This window comes from Thermobia domestica, chromosome 5 (assembly GCF_964235325.1).
Source record: "Thermobia domestica chromosome 5, izTheDome1.hap1.1, whole genome shotgun sequence".
Taxonomy (NCBI): domain Eukaryota; kingdom Metazoa; phylum Arthropoda; class Insecta; order Zygentoma; family Lepismatidae; genus Thermobia; species Thermobia domestica.
Window position 1 is genome coordinate 31,392,456 of NC_137458.1, and position 23,431 is coordinate 31,415,886.

Genomic DNA, 23,431 nt, shown 5'->3' on the forward strand with positions numbered 1-23,431 from the left:
GGTGCATTTCGCCAGCCCCCCCACCATGGAATTTCGAAACAAAACCTATGCCAATCGTTTGTGCTACGTCTGTGCCGGAATGTACCGCAAAAATTTTCGTTTGTACCACTTCCGGTACGAAGTTATAAGGGTTTTAAAGTGGGGGGGCTGGAGAAACGGCAGCCTCCAAACTTGGAATTTCGAAACAAAACCTATGGCAATCGTTTGTGCTACGTTTGTGCCGGAATGTACCGTAAACATTTTCGTTTGTACCACTTCCGGTACGAAGTTATAAGGGTTTTTAAGTGGGGGGGCTGGAGAAACGGCAGCCTCAAAACTTGAAATTTCGAAACAAAAACTACGGCATTCGTTTGTGCTACGTTTCTGCCGGAATGTACCGCAAAAATTTTCGTTTGTACCACTTCCGGTACGAAGTTATAAGGGTTTTAAAGTGGGGGGTTGGAGTAGCGGCAGCCTCCAAACTTGGAATTTCGAAACAAAACCTATGGCAATCGTTTGTGCTACGTTTGTGCCGGAATGTACCGCAAAAATGTTTCTCTGTACCACTTCCGGTACGAAGTTATAAGGGTTTTGAAGTGGGGGGCTAGGGAAACGGAAGCCTCCAACCTAGGAATTTCAAAACAAAACCTATGCCAATCGTTTGTGCCGGAATGTACCGCAAAAAGTTTCGTTTGTACCACTTCCGGTACGAAGTTATAAGGGTTTTGAAGTGGAGAGGCTGCAGAAACGGAAGCCTGCAATCTTGGAATTTCGAAACAAAAACTATGCTAATCGTTTGTGCTACGTTTGTGCCGGAATGTACCGCAAAAAGTTTCAGTTGTACCACTTCCGGTACGAAATTGTAAGGGTTTTGAAGTGGCGGGCTGGGGAAACGGCAGCCCCCCCACCTAGGAATTTCAAAGCAAAATTTATGTCAATCGTTTGTGCTAGGTTTGTGCCTCAATGTACCGCAAAATTTTTCGTTTGTACTACTTCCGGTACGAAGTTACAAGGGTTTAAAAGTGGGGGCTGGGGAAACGGCAGCCCCCCACCTAAAAATTTCAAAACAAAACCTATGGCAATCGTTTGTGCTACGTTTGTGCCGGAATGTACCGCAATAATTTTCGTTTATACCACTTCCGGTACGAAGTTATAAGGGTTTTAAAGTGGGGGACTGGAGAAATGGCAGACTCGAACCTTGGAATTTCGAAACAAAACCTATGCCAATCGTTTGTGCTTCTTTGTGCCGGAATGTACCGCAAACATTTTCGTTTGTACCACTTCCGGTACGAAGTTTTAGGAGTTTTAATGTGGGGGCTGGGGAAACGGCAACCCCCTACTTTGGAACTTCGAAACAAAACCTATGGCAATCGTCTGTGCTACTTTTGTGCCGGAATTTACCGCAAAAAGTTTCGTTTGTACCACTTCCGGTACGAAGTTATAAGGGTTTTAATGTGGGGGGCTGGAGAAACGGCATCCTCCAACCTAGGAATTTCAAAACAAAACCTATGCCAATCGTTTGTGCTACGTTTGTACCGGAATGTACCGCAAAAATTTTCGGTTGTACCACTTCCGGTACGAAGTTATAAGGGTTTTAAATTGGGTGCTTGGAGAAACGTGTAATGTATTCAGAATCTAGTCATTTATAAAATATTATTATTATTATTATTATTATTATTATTATTATTATTATTATTATTATTATTATTATTATTATGTTATTGTTTCCTTGCTTTGGTCATTATTTTTACTTCACGGCATTGTAGTTTTGTTTTACGAATTTAATTTCTCACTTATTATCAACTGGAGCATGCTGGGAGCTTTGCTGGCTCCCCATGTAAAATTTCTCAGCTGCTTTAGTTGACGTAATTGCCTGGTGAGTTAACTTCATTTTTTATAGCTCATCAATTATTTATAGTTTTGTGACAGTATAATCGAGTCTTGCCAGTAATATACGTATTGCAGATAAGTTTAAAATATATACATATATATATTTATGTGAATCTTACGAGTATTAGTTCATACATTTTTCATACATAATAATTATAATTTATTTGTCATTTTTTTTTCTTTTGGCTGACGCCATTTTTGTAACAAAAAGAAGAAGGACTATTGTGTCCTCGTGGTTAAGGGAATTTTGAATAAAACTAAAAATATTACATATCCACAACTTAGAGTTGACAAAACTAAATTGCGTTTAGTTTCTTGTTGAATATTTTTTGATAATTAAAGATTATATATACAATTGTTAATTATTGACTTTTTTTTAATATTTCTAAAAACCAGCAGTATAACCTCAATAGTATATAGAATTCATGTATGTATTTTGGCCAGAAACCAAATTAGATTTTCGGGAAGTTAAATAACTCATCCAGATGTGTGATTGTTTTGTCTCTCTGGCCTTACGGCCTGCTTTCCAATACATGTTTGGATTTATTCAATGTTGTCTTGGGTGGGTTGTGGGGACGGAGAGAGGAAATGGTTACAAACGGCAGCCTCCAAACTTAGAATTTCGAAACAAAACCTATGGCAATCGTTTGTGCTACGTTTGTGCCGGAATGTAGCACAAAAAATTTCGTTTGTACCACTTCCGGTACGAAGTTATAATAGTTTTAAAGTGGGGGACTGGAGAAACGGCAACCCCCTACCTTGGAATTTCGAAACAAAAGATATGCCAATCGTTTGTGCTACGTTTGTGCCGGAATTTACTGCAAAAAGTTTCGTTTGTACCATTTCCGGTACGAAGTTATAAGGGTTTTAATGGGGGGGCTGGAGAAACGGCAGCCTCCAAACTTGCAATGTCGAAACAAAACCTATGGCAATCGTTTGTGCTACGTTTGTGCCGGAATATACCGCAAAAATTTTCGTTTGTACCACTTCCGGTACGAAGTTATAAGGGTTTTAAATTGGGTGCCTGGAGAAACGGCAGCCTCCAAACTTGGAATTTCGAAACAAAACCTATGGCAATCGTTTGTGCTACGTTTGTGCCGGAATGTACCGCAAAAATTTTCGTTTGTATCACTTCCGGTACGAAGTTATAATAGTTTTAAAGTGGGGGACTGGAGAAACGGCAACCCCCTACCTTGGAATTTCGAAACAAAAGATATGCAAATCGTTTGTGCTACGTTTGTGCCGGAATATACCGCAAAAATTTTCGTTTGTACCACTTCCGGTACGAAGTTATAATAGTTTTAAAGTGGGGGGCAAACTTCAGTAACATCAAATTCAATACAAATAGAGATAGAAACATTGAGTTAACGGGAATCGTTAGTGCACTTATAAGCACTAAGCACTGACGTTAGTGCTATCATATTTTGGGATCTATTCAAGATTTTTCGTGGGGGGGGCCAACTTCAGAAATATCAAATTGTATACAAATAAAGGTAGAAACATAGTGTTAACAGCAATCATTAGTGCATCATTAGTGCACTTAAACGCACTAAGCACTAACGTTAGCGCTACTATATTTTGAGATTTATTCAAAAAATTTGGTGGGGTGGTCAACTTCAGAAATATCAAATTCTATACAAATAGGGATAGAAACATGGGGTTAATGGCAAACGTTAGTGCATCGTTAGTGCACTTAAACGTAATAAGCACTATCGTTGGTGCTACCATATTTTGGAATCCATTCAAGATTTTCGGTGGGATGGGCAACTTCAGTACTTTCAAATTCTATACAAATAGAGATAGGAACATAGAGTTAACGGCAATCGTTAGTGCATCGTTAGTGCACTTAAAATACTAAACACTGACGTTAGTGCTACAATATTTTGGGATTTATTCAAGATTTTAGATGGGGGCCAACTTCAGAAATAACAAATTCTATACAAATAGAGGTAGAAACATGCAGTTAAAGACAATCGTTATTGCATCGTTAGTGCACTTAAATGCACTAAGCATTAAGGTTAGCATTACCATATTTTGGGATTTATTCAAGATTTCTGGTGGGACCAACTTAAGAAATATCACATTTCATACAAACATTTAGTGCTTTCTAGAAGCACTAACGATACACTAATGAATGGCATTAATTTTTTGTTAGTCCTTGAAGTTGACGCAAGTTCACCGTGCCCTCCAAAGATATTGTACCTGTAGCACCTACACTAATGAAGTACTAACGTTAGGGGTTGGTGCACTAAGAACCACTAACAATTGCACTAGAAGATATCATTAGTGCTTTTGAATATGACGGAAATTTGATGCAATTAAAAATTCCCAATAAATGTCTTATAGGAGTTTAGTGACATGTAATTGTCCATAACTACACTAATATTGAAGGACAAACGAAACTGTTAGTGTTTTCTAGAAGCACTAACGATGCACTAACGATTGCACTAGAATAGATCATTAGTACTCTTGAACTTGACGGAAATTTGACGCAATGAAAAATTTCCCATAAATTTATTATGTGTTTCGTTACATGTAATTGGCCATAAGTAAACTAATATTGAAGTTCTAACTAAATTGTTAGTGTTTTCCAGAAGCACTACCAATGCACTAACGAATGGCACTAAGTTTTAGTTAGTGCTTGAAGTGGGGGCGCTAAGTTCACTCTGGCCTCAAAAGGTATTTTAATTGTAGCACATTTACTAATGAAGCACTAACCTTAGGTGTAGATGCGCTAAGAAGCACTAGCAATGCACTAACGATCGCTCTAGAAGAGATCATTAGTGATTTTGAATTTGGCGGAAATTTGATTCAATGAAAAATTTGCCTAAATTTCTTGTGAGTCTCGTGATATGTAATTGGCCATAACTACACTAATAGTGAAGCACTAACGAAATTGTTAGTGCTTTATAGAAGCACTAACGAATTGGACTATTTTTTCCGTTAGTGTTTAAAGTGTCGGTGCGAAATTCACGCTGACTTCTCCATAGGTTTTTTTTACTTGTAACACCTACACTAATGAAGCACTAACGTTAGGTGTTTGTGCTCTAAGAAGCAATTACGATGCACTAACAATTGCACTAACAGAGGTAATTAGTGCTTTTGAATGAGATGGGAATTTGATACAATGAATAATTCCCCATGTGTTTCTTATGCGAGTTTTGAGACTTATAATTGGCCATTTCTACACTAATGGTGAAACACTAACGAAACTACTTGTATCTTCTAGAAGTACTAACAATGCACTAACGTATAAAACTAATTTTTTCGTTAGTGCTTGTAGTGGGGGCTAAGTTCACGATAAATTCGAAAGTTTTCTTTCCTTGTAATATTAGTGCTTCCTAGTACACCAACACCTAAGTTTCGTGCTTTATTAGTGTAGGTGCTACAAGTAAGAAACCTTTGCGGGCCAGCGTGAACTTGGTTCCCACTTCAAGCAGTAACGAAAAATAAGTCCATTCGTTAATGTATCGTTAGCGCTTCTGCAAAACACTCATAGTTCCGTTAATGCTTAACTATTGATGTAGATATGGCCAATTATATGCCACAAAAATCCCATAAGAGATTCATGTGGAATTATTCATTGCGTCAAATTTCCGCCAAAATCAAAAGCACTAATGACGTCTTCTACTGAAATCGTTAGTGTTTCTTAGTGCACCAACCCCTAACGTTAGTGCTTAATTAGTGTAGGTGCTACAAGTAAAATATCTTTGGTGGTCAGCGTGAATTTGCGCCCTCTTCAAGCACTAACAAAGTAATTAGTGCATTCGTTACTGATTCCTGAAAATACTGACACTTTGTATGGAATTTGATATTTTTGAAGTTGGCCCCCCACCAAAGATCTTGAATAAATCCCAAAATAAGGTAGCACTAATGTTAGTGCTTATTGCGTTTAAGTGCACTAACAATGCACTAACGATTACCGTCAACCCCATGTTTCTACCTCTATTTGTATAGAATTTGATATTTCTGAAGTTGGCCCCCCAACCGAAAATCTTGAATAACCCCAAAATATGGTAGCACTTACGGTAGTGCTTAGTGTGTTTAAGTGCACTAACGATGCACTAACGATGCGCTAAGTTTAGTGAAAATCTGTCTGCATAAAGATGGGTGGGGGGCTAACTTCATATGAAGTAGGTCCCAAACAAAAATCTTCAATATCTCGTAAACGCTGATAGCACTAACGTTAGTTCTAAATGCACTAACGTGCACTAACGATGCATTAACGATGTGCAACGTTTGGTGTGATTTAGGAGAGGTGGGGGGCCAACTTCAGGCACGTAATTTTTTTTTTTGCGGTACATTCCGGTAAAAACGTACCACAAACGATTGACATAGTCTTATCTCGAAATTCCAAGATGGGGGGTTCTGGAAACGGCAACCCCCTAGTTATAACTGTCATACTTTTGTACTGGAAGTGATACATACAAAAATGTTTGCGATACATTCCGACACAAATGTTGTTAAACGATTTGCATAGGTCTCGTTTGGAAATTCCGAGGGGGCATCAAAACGGCAGCCCCGTAGCTTGAAACTCTCGTATCTTTGTACCGGAAGTGGTACAGAAAAGAGTTTAGCGAAACGTTCCTGTTCAAAAGTAGTGCAAAGAGTGGGCATAGGTTTCATTTCGAAATTACTGGGTACGGGGCTGCCGTTACCACAGCCCCTCTTGAAAACTCATATAACTTCGTACCGGAAGTGGAACAAACGAAAATTTTTGCGGTACATGCCGGCACAAACGTAGCACACACGATTGGCATAGGTTTTGTTTCGAAATTCCAAGGTTGGAGGCTGCCGTTTCTCCAGCCCCCCTTCCCACTTTAAAACCCTTATAACTACGTACCGGAAGTGGTACAAACGAAAATGTTTGCGGTACATTCCGGCACAAACGTAGAACAAACGATTGGCATAGTTTTTGTTTCGAAATTCCAACTTTGGAGGCTGCCGTTTCTCCAGCCCCCTATTTTAAAACCTTATAACTTCATACCGGAAGTGGTACAAACGAAAATTTTTGTGGTACATTCCGGCACAAACGTAGCACAAACGATTGGCATAGGTTTTGTTTTGAAATTTTTAGGCGGGGGGTTGCCGTTTCTCCAGCCCCCACTTTTAAACCCTTATAACTTCGTACCGAAAGTGGTACAAACGAAAATTTTTGCGGTACATTCCGGCACAAACGTAGCACAAACAATTGGCATAGGTTTTGTTTCGAAATTCCAAGGTAGGAGTTTCCGTTTCTCCAGAAACCCACTTTAAAACCCTTATAACTTCGTACCGAAAGTGGTACAAACGAAAATTTTTGCGGTACATTCCGGCACAAACGATTGGCATAGGTTTTGTTTTGAAATTTTTAGGTGGGGGGCTGCCGTTTCCCCAGCCCCCACTTTTAAAACCTTATAACTTCGTACCGGAAGTGGTACAAACGAAAATTTCTGCGGTATATTCAGGCACAAACATGGCACAAACGATTGACATAAATTTTGCTTTGAAATTCCTAGATTGGAGGCTGCCGTTTCCCTAGCCTCCCACTTTGAAACCCTTATAACTTCGTACCGGAAGTGGTACAAACGAAAATTTTTGCGGTACATTCTGGCACAAACGTAGCACAAACGAATGCCATAGTTTTTGTTTCGAAATTCCAAGTTTGGAGGCTGCCGTTTCTTCAGCCCCCCACTTTAAAACCGTTTTAACATCGTACCGGAAGTGGTACAAACGAAATTTTTTGCGGTACATTCAGGCACAAACCTAGCACAAACGATTGACATAAATTTTGCTTTGAAATTCCTAGGTGGGGTGGCTACCGTTTCCCCAGCCCGCCACTTCAAAACCCTTACAATTGCGTACCGGAAGTGGTACAACCGAAACTTTTTGCGGTACATTCCGGCACAAACGTAGCACAAACGATTAGCATAGTTTTTGTTTCGAAACTCCAAGGTTGCAGGCTTCCGTTTCTGCAGCCCGTCCAATTCAAAACCCTTATAACTTCGTACCGGAAGTGGTACAAACGAAAATTTTTGTGGTACATTCCGGCACAAACGTAGCACAAACGATTGCCATAGGTTTTGTTTTGAAATTCCTAGATTGGAGGCTGCCGTTTCCCTAGCCTCCCACTTTGAAACCCTTATAACTTCGTACCGGAATGGTACAAACGAAAATTTTTGCGGTACATTCTGGCACAAACGTAGCACAAACGAATGCCATAGTTTTTGTTTCGAAATTCCAAGTTTTGAGGCTGCCGTTTCTCCAGCCCCCCCACTTTAAAACCCTTATAACTTCGTACCGGAAGTGGTACAAACGAAAATGTTTACGGTACATTCCGGCACAAACGTAGCACAAACGATTGTCATAGGTTTTGTTTCGAAATTCCATGTTGGAGGCTGCCGTTTCTCCAGCCCCCACTTTAAAACCCTTTTAACTCCGTACCGGAAGTGGTACAAACGGAAGTTTTTGCGGTACATTCTGGCACAAACGTAGCACAAATGATTGGCATACCTTTTGTTTCGAAATTCCAAGGTTGGAGGCTGCCGTTTCTCCAGCCCTCCCCCCACTTTAAAACTATTATAACTTCGTACCGGAAGTGGTACAAACGAAATTTTTTGTGCTACATTCCGGCACAAACGTAGCACAAACGATTGCCATAGGTTTTGTTTCGAAATTTTAAGTTTGGAGGCTGCCGTTTCTCCAGCCCCCCCACTTTAAAACCCTTATAACTTCGTACCGGAAGTGGTACAAACGAAAATTTTTGCGGTACATTCCGGCACAAACGTAGCACAAACGATTGCCATAGGTTTCGTTTCAAAATTCCAAGGTGGGGGGCTGGCGAAATGCACCTAAAAATCACTCATACCGCCGGTCGAGAGGTCGGCGTGGCTCTCAGATATCATTATTATTCACATAAACAACGAACGTTCTACTCCAACAGTTGAGAACGAAATGATCGGGCCTTACTTCACACAGGAGACATATACAAGGACATTTAAACACTGACATAGGTCTGTTACCTCACAAAGGTGGCTTTCGAAAGTAAACCAGGGTGAGCAATGAGCTGACTTGTCAACCGTTCCCAGTAGCCCAGTCAATGAAGGTAAAAATAAGCTAGATGTCGGAAGTAATTCCCGGAGAGCTGAATTTTTTCCTGTTGATAGACTATGATGAGGCCTGTAATTTCCCAAAAGTCCCCGGTTCTCCCCCTTGTGCTTTCCCCCCCAGCCCCCCTTAAAGGTGAATTTGCCGTCTCTCAGAAAATTAGCCATAACTCCGAAAGCAGTGGAGCAAATGCTTTGGATTTTTTTGTTTTCTTTGTATAATGTTAAGCTACAAAAAAGGTGTCTTTCATTTTTCTCGAGAAATGTATAGTTTCGTGGCAATTGTGTCTTAAAGAGAAACCAACAGTTTTTTTGCCAGAAAAATTCCCTTTATTTTTTTCTACGAGGTAAAGTAAGAAAATGTTTCAAATGAAAGTTTTAGATCGAAGTCTAAGCTTTAAAACGAGGTATATTATGATAGTATTGTTTTTAACTTGGATGATGAAGTTACAGAAACTGTTTTAAACATTGAAACAAATTTTGAAGAGAGAAAATAATCTAGGAGGACAGCAAAGCTTTGGATAAATCTAATTAAGTGCATAGATCTTATGTTGAAATTTATATTTGCAGAAAGAACTGGCAAATGGAACATGCACTTGAGTACAGTAGTAGACATGCTTCCATACTTCCATGCTGCAGGCCACTTGCCCTATGCTAAATCCGTCCGTTTATATGCTCAGCAAATGTTGAAACTCGAATCTAAACTATCAAAAGAAGAATACGAATTATTTACTAAACAAGATTATTTTACCGTTCGCAGGAATGGGAAATATTGGTCAGGAACTTGGACAGACATGATAATAGAACAATGCCTAATGCGTCCAATGAAAGCTGTGGGAGGTCTGACGCATGGAAGAGGAATAATAGATAGTACTTTGTCAAAATGGATTCATGGAATACCGTACTGTTTAAAGATACAAGAAGCCTTAGATAAATTTGCAGGAACAACCTTAAATTTTACTGAACAGCATGTTGAACTGCGGGAATAAAGGAAAGAAAGAAATAATAAGGATATTGAGAAATTGACATTTTGGCTGAGAGAGCACAGCCCTTTTACCAAGCTTTCAGGGGATCTCGTGTCTTTACATTCCGGCTTTGTGTCAAATGATAGTGTTAACAGTGATAAAGCTTATGAAGTGGGTTTGGCAGCTATGGAAAAAATGAGAGGTAAGAGTTTTGGAGAGCTAAAATTGAAAAGAAAAGACATGGTAATTACTCAAGACATGGTGCACATTAAAAGTGAACATAAACCCACAACAGCTTTTTAATAGAATTTTATGTGTATGTTGCAGCCCCAATAAACTGAAAATGTATTTGGAATATGAATTGTCTTCTGTACCTCCATCGATTTTTGATTATACTTATCTTCGGAAAGGAACTAAATCGTCTATAGTTAAAGCATTTTCAGAAGGAATCGCTGAGCAACCATGCTTAGAAGATGCTAGGATAGTTATCGATGGAGGTTTCCTTCTTCATTATGTTTCATGGCCTAAGGATGCTACATATGGAGATATTGTTAGGAACTATTGCTCATTTGTACTGTCCAAGTATGGAAATAATTGTACGGTGGTGTTCGATGGTTATCCAGAAGAGGCGACTACGAAAGATGAAGAACACCAAAGGAGGACACTGAAATATTCCTCATGCGAAATACAGTTCGACGAAAATACTAAATGTGTCGTAAAAAAATAACCTTTTCTTTCTAACAGACAGAACAAAAAGAAATTGATTGAATGCACATGTAAAGAGTTGGAAAAGGTTGGATTAGCAGTAGTTATAGCTGAAGATGATGCTGGTACTGAAATTGTAAGGACTAGAATTGACAAACTTGATACCTTTTCCAGAGTGATTGTCGTTGGAAATGACACGGACATTTTAATATTGCTAGTTGCATTAGCACCAGAGAAGAGACCCATTTTCTTTCGAAAAGATGTTGGAGGAAAGAGCCCGTCAAGCACTTGTTTTGATATCGATAAATTGAAAAGATCCAACAAAAATATAAACAAACTTCTCCTGTTTGCCCATGCTATTTCTGGCTGTGATACAACTGCGTCATTTTTTTGAAATTGGGAAAACAAAAGCGGTTTAATTAATTCAAAAAACACAGAGGTAAAATGTGAGGCAGAATGTTTCCTGCAACAAGATGCATCAAAAGATACTCTTGTCGAGAATGGAGAAAAGTTTGTTCTTTCAATGTACGGGCTAAGTAAATATTCAACTTTAAACGAAGCTCGTTATTTCAGATTTACAAGACTAACTGAAAAGACTTCTTTGAAGTCAAACTTTGATTTAACTAAATTACCATCGACCTCAGAAGCGTGTTGTCAGCACCTCTTCAGAGTGTACTTACAGATGCAATCTGGTTGGGGAACAAACTTAATCCTACTGATTGGGGTTGGAAACATGAATATATCAAAGAAAGTGATGGAAAAAGAAGTCTTAAGACCGATACTAAGTATGAAACCTTTTGCTCCTGATGACCTCCTAGCAATAATTTCATGCTCTTGCAAGGCAGCGTGTGGAGATTATTGTCGCTGCAGAATATCTGACTTTACCTGTTCAGCTATGTGTGAGCACTGTAATGGGTTGTCATGCAACAATGTACCTCAATACAATGAAGATTTTGAAGATCAATTACACGAATAATCTGGCTTCATTTTAAAATGAATATTAGAAAACATTGCACACAGTATTCTTAGGTTATAGTGGTGGGTGGGTGGTCCGTGATGGTGTTCTTGTTATGAATTTATTTAAAAGTATAGGAATTAAAATAAACTCATAATATAAGAAAGCTGCCGGTTGTTGCCAGTCCGGGACACGGCGGGTCCATAGATGGTGGATAATGGAAAACCCAATATATGAGGGTAGGGAATAGTCCCCCCGAACCAAAACTGGCATTTTCTGATCTTATTCCTATGAGGCTTGAAGCATATTCTTATGACGTTCAAAGCTACATTACTCAGCTCTGGCTTTACGTACTGAGACAATATATACCTCGTTTTAAAGCTTAGACTTCGATCTAAAACTTTCATTTGAAACAATTTTTACTTTACCTCGTAGAAAAAAATTAAAGGGATTTTTTCCCGCCAAAAAAACTGTTGTTTTATTTTTAAGACACAATTGCCACGAAACTATACATTTCTCGAGAAAAATGAAAGACACCTTTTTTGTAGCTTAACATTAGACAAAGAAAACAAAAAAATTGCAAAGCATTTGCTCCACTGGTTTCGGAGTTATGACTAATTTTCTGAGAGACGGCAAATTCACCTTTAAGGGGGGCTGGGGGGAAAGCACAAAGGGGAGAACCGGGGACTTTTGGGAAATTACATGTCTCATCATAGTCTATCAACAGGAAAAAATTCAACTCTCCGGGAATTTGTTCCGACACAAAACCTATTTTGACTGGGGTACAGGTTAAATAACCCTAATGTTACTTGATGTAAGGTATTGTATGAAAACAGTATTTAAAAGAACTTCGAATTACATTAAAAATCTTAATTAAGTACGTCGAATGTCGTTTACAAACTTCAGTTATTAAAAAGAATTTGGCTAAGCAAGAATTCCTATTGAATCTCGTTTTATCCTATGACTAAGTTGTAGGATATTGGCATGCACGGAGTTTACCTTAACGGGATTTGGTGAGCTAAATTATCTTTCAACATTAGGTCCTCAGGTCTGCATTTGACATTTTGAAAATGAAATCATTAGGAAATGGACTGAGAACAATATGCCCAAACACGTACAAATCAGTGTAATAAATATTTAACATAAGAATTTATTAGAAAATCTTATTTTTGAAGACATATATGAGTTTATCACATCAAAGTATACGATAATCATTTTATAATGTTAGTATTATTATGAGCAAGCATCAAGTTGGGAATGGGTTAGTTTTTGTGATATTTTCTTAAACTTTTAAATACAGCCTTCACATTCACCAATAGAATGAATTGAGATGTCAAAGTCGATGAGTAGATTATAATTACGACTAGATATTACAAAATATAACCTGGAACTTCCCAAGAAACCAAAATTTATGCTCCAACTCCAAACATATATTATGTGGTTGAGTTGATTTTTTGTGTGAAAAACAACTCTGAGACACAAGCATGCCAGTGTAATTAAAACTGTTGATATCAACGATTTTTTGCTTTTAATTCAACAATAATTTATGGTTGCTAATTTCTTTGAGTTCAACCAACCAATATTCATTGTATAATGATCATAGGTATTCCGCCATTATTGATAGGTCTTCGCGAGATATACGCGGTGTGGCGTCGCAAGTACAGGAGCACATTGATATTATTGTTAGTTTCACTGACATCTCTTAGAGCGAAAGTAAATATTTATTATTATTATTATTATTATTATTATTATTATTAACCCACATTTGACATTGCGCAGTAAAAATACTGCCTAATGTGTTATTATTTCTGTATTTTATCGTGCAGTGTATGCTATTTAGTTTGTTAGTAATCACTAATTTGTCTCCAGGTAATCAAATAAATTAATTTTTGCGTGCATTTTAGTGTAAATAACCTTCTCAAAGCTCAAAATTGAACTTAGTAACACTTGGGTTATTGTTTTATGTGGCACGATAGTGTAGCAGTAACGTGTTAGACTCACGGGTAGTACAGTTCGCCAACATTAGGTTCAAACCCTATTCAAGACTAAAAATTTTTACAGAACGATTGTGAAGAATCGAAGAGTGACTTCTCATTCTGAACGATCAATCATTAAGAACGTGGAAGTAAACAGCGGTAACACGATAAAAACGAATTACGAATGTAGGTTGGAGAAGGACAGATATCATCTTTGAGGATTATCAGTGTAGTTCGAAATAGTGATGGGCAGTGGGAATATTCCCGGTGGGAAGGAATTTAAAAAATGGGAATATTCCCAGGTTTTTTCCCTGGCCTATAGATTCCCGGGAAGGAATTTATTTCCATTTCTTTACTTTATCTTTCAAATTATAAGAACCGTATGACTAATTACATTATTTTAATATATTATGATTTATTTCTAGGTTTTGAAGAATTTGGAGATTAAAAAATTTAGAATTCTTTGACACTTTATATAACTAACAATATGATTTTTTGTGTTCCATTTTCATTTGCACTAAAAAGTAGAGTAATTGTTTAGTATTGGAGGGCCAAAACCAGCAAAAAGTAGGATGATTTACGGAAAAAATGAGTTGAAAGTAGTGTTCAAGTAGTCAAGAAAGTATCGAACATGTTTCTTTTTTAGGGCAGTAGGGGATTTGTACAAACCGTAAAGGTAAGTCGAAGTGATTTATGTGAGAGAAAGAAAGTGAATTGTTTGTAACGAAGATAGAAAACAACGTGTCCTGTGGAAAACAACGTGTCCTGTAGAAAACAACGTGACCTTCACTCGCTAACGCTTGCTCGGCAATGCTGCCTAAATTTAATGTTGGTAACGTAATTTAACGTATTAAACCATAAAACAACATCGTAATAGAATATCGCAAAAAAGTAGGTGCAAAATTTGACCCGCCAAAGCTAAACAATCGCCAAAAATAGCAAAGTACTAATTTACAAATGATGGAAAGAAACAATTTTGTAAAGTAATGTAGAATTATGTAGAAATAGAAATGAAGTACTATTAATAAAAGCAGAACCACCGTTTTTAATAGACGTCAGTCTGTCACCTCTCTCTGACTCGAATTAGTGAAGAGGTACTCGAACTTCTCTTACATGTGAATTAACGCATGGAATTTCTTGAAATGAGCAGGAAGAAAAGTCGTGTGTAGCAATGTTACATGCAAAATTATAAGACAGGAAAGACATGCAAATATTGTGAACATACATATTTATGCGTAAATGTTGACAAAATGGTGGGACATCTGTATTCAGGAAGTTACCCAACCTAATTCGTTTATAACACTTAAAAATTTAATATGTTTATAATATCAGTAGTAGAAGTTTAGAAAATCCACCATGTAAATTTCAACTGTTTAGCGGTTTAAAAGTATGTGGACTTACTATACTATTTTTCAAACAAATATACTTTCTTAGAACATATTGTAAATAAATATCCATTTTGCGTAGTCCCTAAATATTATAAAATATTAATAAAATGACGTAACATCGTTCAGAATATACACTCTAAGGACTTCCCTGGAGACAACAGTAATAATATACTGTGATATAGAAACGAATTTAACTTTGAAACCATAATATAGTAATAGAATGCAATTTTATTTAAAATTGTACATACATGCACGGAAAAATTCCCATTTTGGGAATCTTCCCGGGAATTTACCCATCAGTAGTTTGAAACAGTTAATTGATATGAAGTATCGATATATGCCGTTTCGATTCTTTGCCAGGTATTATCCTTTTCGCACAATTTAATGGCAGCAGAGATTCATCTGCGGTTGGAGAACTTACTTAGATCACTGTTGAGAATCCGAGTAAACAGTGTGTGCGTTCTTTATCATACCGTGTAATAAGTAGTTTTCTATTTAAATTCATCTTTCTCTCTCTTTATCTGTCTTTCTTTAAGTTTCCTCATCATATCTTTCCTTCTTTCCCTTCTTTCTTTCTAGGTATCCTGATCTTTGAGTCTTATTTACTTATTTTCTCTTTCTCTTTTGTATTGTTTCTATTTCTCTAACACACACACACAAACACACACATACATCTACTCTCTCTCTCTCTCCCTCTCTCTCTCACTCTCTCTTTCCCTGTCTCTCATTGTGCGTGTTCCAGAGTTAAAACCGAGCAGCTTTTAATGGTCTAGTCACTACCTCTAATTCAAGCAGAATCATCCCGGTCCAAAACTTGACTTGGATGACCCGATCGGGAAAATCTAATTAACTTGTAATTTCGACTTCGAATTTTTGGTGCTCTGGGGATAATATTTTCAGTCTTGGACATTTATGAAAGAAACAGCATTTAAACGCAAGGTACTTATCCAAATCTGTTCTTGGTTTCCCGGGTTACTGAGTATCAATCTAAACAATAGGTCAATACGGACTTGAATCCTTGAACCAGTGATGGTTCATAACACAACTCACATCACTCGACTGACGCGATGATCTGTTTCAGCTCTGGGTGTTTATGCTATCTATTCAAATTAGAAACTTATATTCACAATAATTGAAATTGAGACTGTGTTCAGGACAGAAAAATTTTCAGAGATGACTAGAAAATTGTTCTCTTTTTTCTTATTTTATGAAAATATTTTATCTATATTAGTTTCCATCATATTACTCAATGCATTTTAATCACGTTTGAAATGTGAAACATGCATGGAATGCTACGTCTACAAGGAACATCCAATTTTCCTTTTGAACATATGTAACTTTTTATTGTGATAGAGTTTGGAATTCTAATATTGGCTATTTCTGAACGAAATTTAGCAGTAAAGTAGCACCTATTCATACTTTTGTTTAGATTACATTAGTAGCCTAGAATGGAAGGTATGACCTACGGTACATACTGGGTTTATTATAATGTATTTCGAATCAGTACGTTCAACGAACAGCACCGAATTTGCAACCGAACCAAGCGCAATTAATGCATGTGTGTAAACTTTTGACGTTGTCCTACATATGTCTCCGAGCTCTACAGTTTCACAAGGAAATGAAATCTTTGAGATTTACGTCCCACGGTTATGCCGGATAGGCTAAAGGAGAAGGTGATGATGAGTAATGAATAAAATGGTGGAATGAAGAAAGTGGGAGGAAACGGGAGAACCCCGATTAAACCCACGCACACGGTGTTTGTCTACCACAAAGTTTACTTGGCGGAGGCTGAGATCGAACCTGGAACCCCAAGCACCAGAGGTGAACGCTCTACCACTGAGCCACCACGGCCCCACAGTTTCGCAAGGAGTTTGATATTCATTTTGAAAGTGAATTACTGAATTTTTCAAGCATCTTTTCTATATTCAAATAGCTATGAAAAAATTAAATTAAAATGTTGCTTCTATATTGCTGTTGGATTCCTGGAAACAGAAATTTATAATGATAACATTTCTTTCAAAAAAAGATACGTTTTAATTCCAGATTTTTATCTATGCTGCATTTTCTCTTCTTCTTCTCTCTCTGTCTCACTTCTGTACCTCTGTATAATAGATAGCCATCGCTTTCAATTATTCGTTGTCTCTGTGTGTTTAAATTTCTCCCCCCCCCCCTCCATCAACTTATGAAGCTTGTATCATGTTGGTTTTATTCTTTCATGTTATTGATACTAATAAATGTATATTTTTAAATTAAATTAAGTTGCGCACATATTGTTTGCTAATTCGTTTTTATTGGAGAGACATATAGCATTCAATTATAAAGTTCTGGTGGTATTCTTTAATAATTAGATTGGAGAAAACAAATTACATCTGGTAGGTAATACTTCGAGGACTCTTAGATAGCACTACATAATGTTTCCCCTTCATTACTTGATAATTGAACACCAGTATCTGCATTTTGGTAACGAGTATGTCAACTTACAATAAACAGATTTGACTTATCAATGTTTCGCCATCTTATGTAATTCTCCGTTGGTGACTTATAAGATATAGAATAAACCCCCTCGTAGAAAGGATAATTGTTTTGAAAATCGTATATTGTAATGATTTTGGTAGAGTCAATAATGGACTGAGGTTTTATCCTCTTCACCAGTTTATTATAAAAATTGTAAAAGTACAAATGTGTTCGATTACAAAGACTGCAACACTATCTGTCTTGTTAACGTCCAGATGAGAGGAAAGTGAGTGTTTGCACGGTGCCCCTTCTCTCAAGGCAGTTTCCAAGACACCTGCCGGTTTGGTGAGTCTTGAAGGATAGCCCCCTCAACTCAAGGCAGCTTCGCGAGGCTTGGTTGTAGTAAGGAACCCTAGTCTTGTGCGAACTCGGGTAACGATAGGTATACCCCTAGTCCAGTGCGACCTCAGGGCGGTGTAGGTGATTTGATCATTTGGACGGCTGATGCTGGTTCCCTCGGTAGTCCGCCTTTTATCTGTCCTCTTCGGGTCCTTCCGTGAGGTCCGTCTTCTTTCGGCGTTTCTCGGTGTCTTTCGTGTCGGCTTCCGCTTACGTGGCTGCTAGAGTGCTTACAATTAATAGCACGTGTTGTGTTGATATGTGCTTTTGTCGTGATATGGGGATTCTTACAATATTATTGTTATTTCCTTTATCCATTGCGCTCTCATTTGTTTATCTAGTTTAAGACTTGGGAAAAGTAGATACCGATCCTGCAGTTCTGTTTAGTTAAGATCACGAGGAATTTACGTGCAATATCTATGACTTCGAAACGAGACTTTTCTTTATGTTGTTTTCTTTTCGTAAAATAAATAAAATAAATTAACAACAGTCCGTGACGAATGCTGGTACTACTTTTCGTGAGAAACTAACCAAGATTGAGTTCTGAATTTTGTACTATTTGCAGATATTTTATATGTTTTATGTCGGCATTTTCTTTTGCCATTCTTTGTCTGTATATCCCGATATAATATGATTGTTGCGATATATATTTCAGATGCATATTCTCTAGATATATGTAAGCCTGGGTTCTTTTACATGGCTCCTTTTGATTGTGCTACTAAAGCGGAGAAAGAGAAGGGCGACTCTGAAGACGCTTTATGCAGGCGAGTTTATTATTATTATTATTATCATCATAAAAGACAGACATGTCAATGTTGTAGTAATTCATAGTTATTGGCATTCAGGTTGAGTTGTCATTGGCTTTGATGCCCACCTGCTTGACGCCAATTTTGTAATTGAAGCGCTTGCTTCTATGCCACATTTGAATGATTTTGAGGTAAATGAAAATTAAGTTTTGAAAAAATTCCATAAATCATATTTGCTCGTTTTGTTTAGTAAATTACATTATAAAAGAAAGCCCAACGTTTCTTCTAGCAACAGAACTTTAATTTGAATCAATTTAAGCATTAGTTACTGAATAAATGTAAGGGAACAGTAAGGTTAGTGTTGAAGATTGCGGCAAAGCACTATATTGCTGCTGGGTTTTCTTAATAAAAAAAAGGACTCTGTGTAAAATAATTTATGCCACATAAAAATAGTTTGGAGAATCATATTAAAGAAGATTTTAGAATAATAAATCATTTCAACTTTAGTACTTGGCCTTGAAAATATATTATTGATAGAGCTGTCAATGCACAAATGGCCTGACCTTAGAACTAAGTTCGAGAAAGTGAACCTAATACGACAATCCGCACTTTTATCCTCACATTTTTATCCCACTTCACGTGTATAAAGATTAAAATGGTTGACAAAAACGAACGTATATTGAGTATTTAGGTACGAAAGTTGTTGATAAAGTAACACTACGAGAACAATAGAAAGAATGAAGTAAATGGTAAACTAATGAAGTTCCCTTTTTATGTTTACATGGATAAATGTTTCAAACTTTTTCAGTGGATACCGGACAATGAACATAAATTTTAATAATATTTAAAACACTGGGATATCAACAATGTTTCTACAGCATGAGCTTTACGTGTATGAGTGTGCTTGGAAACAGTAATACTAGCCAGTATTTCTAGAGTGTTTAGCTTCTCTTCTCATTTAATGCAAATTTTACTCTACACTTAGAGAGCTATCCTCGTCTTCATCATGTTTATTAGTTGCTACATGTTGATCACGAATGGTTAAAGCGTTGAATAACGGGTGATGCCTGGCGGAATAAAGCATAGGAGATCTTGCAAATCTTTGAACCTTTTACCTTCAACTAAGAATTTTTCGTCATATTTTTTCCTCAGCTGGGCATTTGTTCGGCAGTCACGTTTGGTAATGTTCACTGAGACGGTATTTCCTTCCGTAGAAATCTTCGCTTCCAATCCACCATGGTTTTCAGCACTGACTTTGAAGCTGTAATTTAGATGATGTCTTTGATTATCAGTATTTACGGTGTGTATTTCTGACAAAGACATTCTGTCACATTGAGGAAGTCTTTCTCCTCCATATTGCCGACAACATAATTTTGCGTTTGTTGGTACGCAGTATTACCTTTTCCCATTCATCTGGTGTTTACACTGCTCCACTATGTGCCGTTTTAAATTTTTCAATTTTTCCAAAATCTCTGTTGGTAGGCAGCAGGATGTGGAATGGAACCAAAAAGTAGTTTCCAATTGATGAGTATTTTCTAGTTTTGGTTAGGTGATGCCAGAAAGCCATAATTGTCCGTTTTTTGTACTGTACAGTTGTTTTCGATTAATCTATTTTCTAATACTATTAACATGTACAAAACTAAATAAAAATGGGATAAACAACATCTTTTTGTAACACTATATTCAAAATTTTTCATGTTAATAAAATGAAAATTGTGTTAGGTTTCTGTTCTAATTCAATATACAAAAGGAACCTCGTCCACCACTTTGGTGCACAACCAACGATTTCCCCACGAAACGAAGAAATGTGCATGCCACTATTATCTACCCAACGCATGGATATGAAGCAGAAAAATACCAATGCAGATGCAGTTTTAAACAAATCTTTTATCAAAATAATTCTAAGCTCATATTTTTGTCTGAGCTGCAATTCACAGAAAAAATGGAATCCAATATCTTTGTCTATGGTATATATATATATATATATATATATATATATATATATATATATATATATATATAAAGGGTGTCTCACCTAACTTTGCCACCTGAAATATTTACGAAATGACAAAAAATATGACAAATCTAGTTACGTAAGAATGTACGCATGTCAAGGGCCTATAAATTTCTGTAAATTACAAGCGCTCCCAGAAAACTATTATAGGGCACTGGGAGAAAACTTCAAAGTTTTAAATCTAAACATCCTAATTTTGTTGCAAATTCTGATTCTGTGATCGAAGATAAACAATTTTTATTTGAAATACTTTTTCGTTATTCTACTAGATGGAGTTGTAATAAAGTCATAACAAAAATGGATATCACGTCACCCACCTAAGGCTGACGATAAACTAAATAGCTCGAGAAATTGCCTTGCAATTTAAGTACGTGTCCAATCATTTTAAAACATCACTTCAACTAACATAAAATAAAGTTGCCTTCATTTTCTCAAAATTCCAAATAGAAACCCTCAATATTAATGCAGGCTCGGATACTGCGACCGAAAATACGCAACTTTTAGTTTATGTATTTTTTCGTTGTCCTCCTAGATAAAACATAAATCGCAATAATAATAATAATAATAATAATAATAATAATAATAATAATAATAATAATAATAATAATAATAATAATAATATCATATGTCACCTGAGGATGATAAATGGAAAGCCGGTTTAAGAACTTACCATGCTGTGTGATGTTGGTGGTAAGACTTGCAAACAAATAAAGTTATGAACATGTTTGTAATAATATTCTTCAAGAACTGAGATTTCTCTGTGAGCTTGCAGACACTATGAAAGTTGATTAACTCTAGCTCTCTGTTGGTACATGATATATCAATTGATAATAAAACATAGTGTCAAAAGAGAATTAAGTTATTAACTTTTGTCATGTTTATATAGATATGAATAGAGGTGAAAGTGAAAATGAACACGTAAGGTTGACCGGTGGATCTTTCAAATTTTAAAAGGACATCATCATTTTCTTGTTATGGTTATGTAGATGTGTATAAATATGATTTGATTTGAAACTGCATATGATTCCATTTGAGAAGTGGAAGTTGACCGGAAGAACTAAGAGAGCAAATGGACTCTTATAAATTTAGAGGAACAAATAACATTTGACCAGAAGACACATATGTGTTACCAATATTTATGTTCTGTAAATTCTTATGATAGATTGTAAATTACGGTTCAGCAACGTAGAAGCCATTAGATATTGGTAGCAGTAAGCATTATTACAGAGAACCTCTAAACACTCAAGCTGTACTTCAACTGGTTTCTGTTAGAGCTTTCAAAGTAAAGTTCTAACGCGCTTGATGATACGAGGATTGGGCAATCACCAAAGGTCATGTGCTGAAGTAAGGATAATATTTAACGAAAAAATCCACACAATTCCATTTCGAGATCTACTGTTCAGTGCATCGTAAGACGTGCCGAAGAAACGGTAACTATAAAGGATTGTAACATTCCTGGTCGACCAAAATCGGTGATAAACAGCTTGATGTTGCAGTCATTTCTTGAAAATCTTAAACTTAGCATTCATAAAGCTGCTGAACAACTTGACATTAGTCATATTTCTGCGGAAAGAATGAAGAAAATTAAGTTCCATCCTTACAAAGTTCTCCTGACACACCAGCAGAATGAATATGTCTTTGATCGGCGTGTAGAAGTTTGTGAACATACGATAAAATATATCAATGATGATCCTACTTTTCTTACTAACAATGTGTTCTCTGATGAAGTCATTTTCTACGTAACCGGTTACATTAACAGAAGTCATTGCAGGTTTTGATTTGACAACAATTTCATTGGTGCTTTCAAACACGTCTACATCCTGAAAAGCTGAATATCTTGCCGGTAGTGCTAAATATACAACCATTGGTCTCTTTTTTAATTAATAACGCTTTGACTTCTGAACTGTGTGAGGAGATGCTTCGAAATCAAGTAGTTCCAGCAATAAGAGACACTATAGAAGACAATTCTGCTCACAGATGGTTCTAGCAAGGTCTGCAGGACCGCACAACAGTGTAAATATGCGGCAATTTTTTAACACGTAATTTCCGAAATAACGGATTGGCAGAGGAGGTGAGATTGAGTGGCACGCTGGTTCTCTGCTTCCCTGATTTGTCGCCACTAGACTACTTTTTCTGGGTTTATCTAAAAATTCAAGTATATCAAACAATGCCAATCAGTTTGTATAATCTTCGTCAAAGGATTATTGATGATTTTGCTCTTATTGAAGACGTCATCATGAATACAGTATTTGTGTTTTACCATCGAATTGATCACTGCCGTAACAAAAAAGGTACGCAGTTTGATCACATGCTGTGAAATATCAGTTACACTTTGTTCATCTGCCAATTTTAGACAATCAAGTCGTGAGAAGGAAGGAGACTCATGATAATCAAGTTCTTCGAAAAAAATACAGGAAAACACTACGTGGCTAGTAGAGGTAATATGTACTTACGCATTCCGTAACTAGGGTAAAAGCAAATCCAGATATTAGGAAACGAAGAAAGCACAATGTTTTTTATTCTGTACTTTCATGTGAAACACAATTTTGAACGAAGTTACGCTTATGTTAAATTTAAGTGTATCAGTCACCCATTGGAAAGAATCAATCATTGTTCCAATTCACAAGAGGACGACAAAACTAACTATAATAATTCGAGGCATTTCTCTTCTGTCAACATCCTATAAAATCCTTTCAACTATTCTATTAGCAAGATTGCCCCACACGCAGATAAAATTATTGGAGATTATCAGTGAGGATTTAGAAGAAATCGATCAACTATCGACCAAATATTTACCATTCGCCAAATACTTGAAGAAAGTGGGAATACAATATCCCGGCACATCAACTATTTATTGATTTTAGAAAGGTTTACG

General features: G+C 36.7%; 1 protein-coding gene across 2 annotated transcripts in view; it reads left to right on the forward strand.

Moving 5' to 3' along the window:
• The window catches only part of LOC145685834 (uncharacterized), a 220,526-nt gene that overhangs the window by 185,091 nt on the left and 12,004 nt on the right, over positions 1–23,431 (forward strand). The window contains exon 5 of one of the 2 annotated variants that reach the window (XM_081758426.1): positions 18,452–18,560. The exons of the other annotated variant lie outside the window; for it this stretch is intronic. Within the exon in view, the coding sequence (XP_081614552.1) occupies positions 18,452–18,560 (109 nt within the window). The remainder of the gene's footprint in view (positions 1–18,451; positions 18,561–23,431) is intronic. 2 annotated transcript variants of the gene reach the window in all.